At 42.2% G+C, this 3,679-nt stretch overlaps 1 protein-coding gene across 1 annotated transcript; it reads left to right on the top strand.

Moving 5' to 3' along the window:
• The first annotated feature begins 3,047 nt into the window (after window positions 1–3,047).
• Window positions 3,048–3,617, top strand: LOC112082770. The gene has a single exon (XM_024150165.1). It carries the CDS (start codon window positions 3,048–3,050, stop codon window positions 3,615–3,617), a length of 570 nt encoding a protein of 189 aa, XP_024005933.1.
• Window positions 3,618–3,679: the final 62 nt, after the last annotated feature.

The raw sequence follows: 3,679 nt of genomic DNA, 5'->3' as shown, positions 1-3,679 counted from the left end.
ACGACTGTGGATTATTCATTACTACTTAGATAAAACGACGGTGCAAACGTATCAGCTTCCACAAAGCGTTGAATCAAAGCAAAACCAAATGGAAAGAATCAAGGATTGTTTTGAAAATAAAGACGTTTTTAAGTTTTTATTTGAGAAAAGGGTAGTTTTATGTTTTAATTAGTTAGGGTAGGGACATACTTTCATAATGCCAAATTTACTCTTCTTTCTGAGAGAAAGAGAGACAGAGAAGTCTGCCCTTAGAGAGTGACAGACGCAGAAAATACCGTGGGTCCCAGGCGTAGTCTGTGTCCGCGCGCATAACAACCGGGAAGAGAGCACTTACGCACGTGATTGGGTCGTTTTTTGGGCCTGATTTCGAATTTCGGAATGAAATTTCCAAAAACCACCTTACTGGGCCTCGATTATGGGCCGAAAACTACCCAACTCATTAGACGTAAAACTACCCTTCCCATTCTCTTTTTATTTTTGGCAGGAAAAATTGTGGTTAATTAGAGATAATGGAGATAAATTGGTTAAAATAAGAAACAAAGTACCCTAACTAAATTAGAAGCCCTAGTTTCCCTTTCCAGAAGATGTTGAAATTGAAGGGGAAATTATGCAATGATCAAGAGGACAACAACCACGGTTAGCTACTTAATCCTATTATTGTACACCCATAGATTTGTCATTGTTATTTTCGAATTTTTTCGTTCTGGTGTTCGCTATTTGCCAGTAGTTTTTTAGATATGGTGTTCGCGATTTGCAGTGGATGCGTTCATTCTTGTTATGGCGGGAACATGGATAAGGTACTATACAGGAGATTGGGATTTCAAAATGGACATATCTCATCGTGGAAGGTGCATAAATTGCAAAGATGTGTCCGGACCAGATAATTTGAGAAATCTGATTGCGCATGAGTTCGGATTAGACCCGAGAGTTGTTTCGGTGGAGATTTCCTACTGGTTTGATGATGTTCTAGCTGAGCTTAATGGTGATGGGAGTTGTCCATGTGTGATAGTTACTCCTCGAGAGTACAAATTCTTCCTTTCGCTGCATAAGTCTGACAAGTCTGTGAATTTATTTGTCACATTCAAGGAGTCAGTAAATGGTAAAATGGTGAGATTGAAACGGAAGGAAAGTCTTGAAGTTCAAATTGCTAGGGAACGGCGAAAGTCCTTAGGGCCAACAAACTTCATAGCCTCTTCTTCGGCAAAGTCTAGTCAACCCGATGATGAAGCAGATGATGAAGATATCGATGATTGTTTGCTGATAGCACATGCCGAGAAAGTATAGGCAGAGGCCGCAATGAACACCTCCAAAGGTGTACAACTTGAAGCTGTCTCTGTAATCCATCCTCCATTGGGATTAAAAATTTCCCAGGAATCAGAGAAAGTAGAGGCTAAGGCCAGCACTAACACCTCCGTTAATGTAATACCTGATGTTCCAAGTCACGCTGTCTCTGTTGACCACCCTGAGTTGGAATTAAAAATGTCTCAGGAATCAGACGAGGCGAGAGATTCAGAAGAGAAGGAAGCTGATGATGTTGACGATAACGCATACGGCTCTGATGATGATTATGATCCGGATTATGATTTTGACTGGTGGAATGATTACGTACTAGCAGATGGTAATGGTTTCCATTCTAAACCTGGATTTGATGAGGATAAGGATGACTCTGGTAGTTCAGGGGGTTGTGGAAGTAGTCGCGGAAGTGAGCCGAGTGATTCAAACCATATGGACTACTCCATTGTCTTAACGGAGAGTCCTATTCATTTTCCTGGAAGAAAGAGGACTGTATGTGAGAAGGTTCTGGCTCCCCATGGAGATGATGATGATTTTGTGCAGACTCCAACAGGTGATGTCGGTTGGGGGCGCCAGAATGGCGGTGCAGAGCAGAAGAAAGCGATTAAACGTATAGAACTATATGGATTTCCGGATGTGGCACCAGTCTCTGATGATATGGGGAGGGGATTTCGATGAACTTGATTTGTCAAATGAAGATGGAGAGATATGGGTTGGGAAAAAGTTCAGGAACAAGGAACACTTTAAAATCACGTTGGTCATCAATGCGCTGAAGAAACGTTCAAATTCAAAAAGCATGCGAAGAAGTACACAGTCGCCGAATGTCCAGCAAAGATATGTGATTGGAGGGTGTTATGGTGTCAAGTTGGCGAGTCTGCATTGTATGAGGTGAGGAAGGCGTGCTTGAAGCATACATGCCACCCCGATACAAGAAAGAAATTTTCTAAGCATGCTACTACTAAAGTCATGGCGGCTCTGCTGAAGTCTAAGTATGAGAATGCAATAGTTGGTCCACGTGCGAGTGAACTACCTGCGATTGTTCTCTCCGAATATAATATTACAGCCTCGTACTGGAAATGCTGGAAAGCTAAGGAGCTGGCTATATACTCTGCTCACGGAACAGAGGAGACTTCTTTCAAATTATTACTGATTTACCTCCATGTGCTCAAGTATGCTAACCCCGGCACCATAACGCATTTGTCAACCGATCAGAGATGAAAAAGATGGAAAATGTATGACCAGGTTTAAGTCCGTATTTATGGCATTGGCTGCGTGTATATCTAGATGGAAACATTTGAAACAAGTAGTTGTTGTTGATGGGACTCACCTGACTGGTAAGTATAAGGGTTGTCTATTAACGGCCAGTGGAAAAGATTCTAATTACCAGGTTTTTCCAATAGCGTTCGCCGTTGTCGATGCAGAGTCTGATCAGACATGGAGGTGGTTCTTTGAGAAGTTGGTAGACATTATTCTAGATTCCTCTGATCTTACTATTATCTCGGATAGGCACGGTGGAATTACCAAAGCTAAAAAGAAATGGTATCCACAGTCACACCACGGTGCATGTCTTGTCCATATCCAGAGAAATGTTCACGGTAAATACAAAGGTTCCGGTCAGAAAGGGTTGGTCGGAAAGGCTGGAGAAGCGTTCACAGTTTCTAATTTCTAGAAACTATACGCAAGGCTGAAGGATGTTGATTATCGTTGTTGGGAGTACATGGACTAGATCACACTTTTCTGGTCAGAGGTATAATATGACCTCCAGTAACATTGCGGAGTCTCTGAACAATGCACTATTCGCTGCAAGAGACAGTCCAATCGTTGCAATGCTAGAATTTATCAGGCGAATGTTAAGTAGGTGGCTTGAATGCAGAAGAGAGAAAATTCAAAAGATGGATGGTGACATTCCAGAAGAAGTTGACAAGTTAATGAACCTTCAGCTTGAAAAATCTGCTGTACTATCGGTTCAAGGCATTTCTTTGTGGGAGATTGAAGTGAGTTCTGAGTTTGGTGTACGGCGGCTTGTTGATCTCCTAAAAAAAACATGCTCATGTCTAGAGTTTCAGACATTGAAATACCCTTGCCGACATGCAATGGCCGCGGCTAGGCTTCGGCAAGTGGAGTACAGTAGTTTGGTTGATCCAATTCTTAAGAAATCAATTTGGAGTGCAACAGTTTGTGGCAAAATCCTACCAGTGCCTGACCCTGACGACATTCGTATCCCAGCAGAGGTGCGTGACCTGAATATTATGCCACCTAAGTCAAAACGTCAATCAGGAAGGCCTACGACGAAGAGAAAACTTTCAGCAGGAGAGTATCCTTAGGTTAGTGTACACTAAACCATTATTTTTCCCCAGTCATACTGATTACTGATTACTGATATACG

This window comes from Eutrema salsugineum, unplaced genomic scaffold (assembly GCF_000478725.1).
Source record: "Eutrema salsugineum unplaced genomic scaffold, Eutsalg1_0 scaffold_703, whole genome shotgun sequence".
Lineage (NCBI taxonomy): Eukaryota > Viridiplantae > Streptophyta > Magnoliopsida > Brassicales > Brassicaceae > Eutrema > Eutrema salsugineum.
The sequence above is the reverse complement of the archived record's forward strand: the minus strand, read 5'-3'. Positions and strand labels throughout refer to the sequence as shown.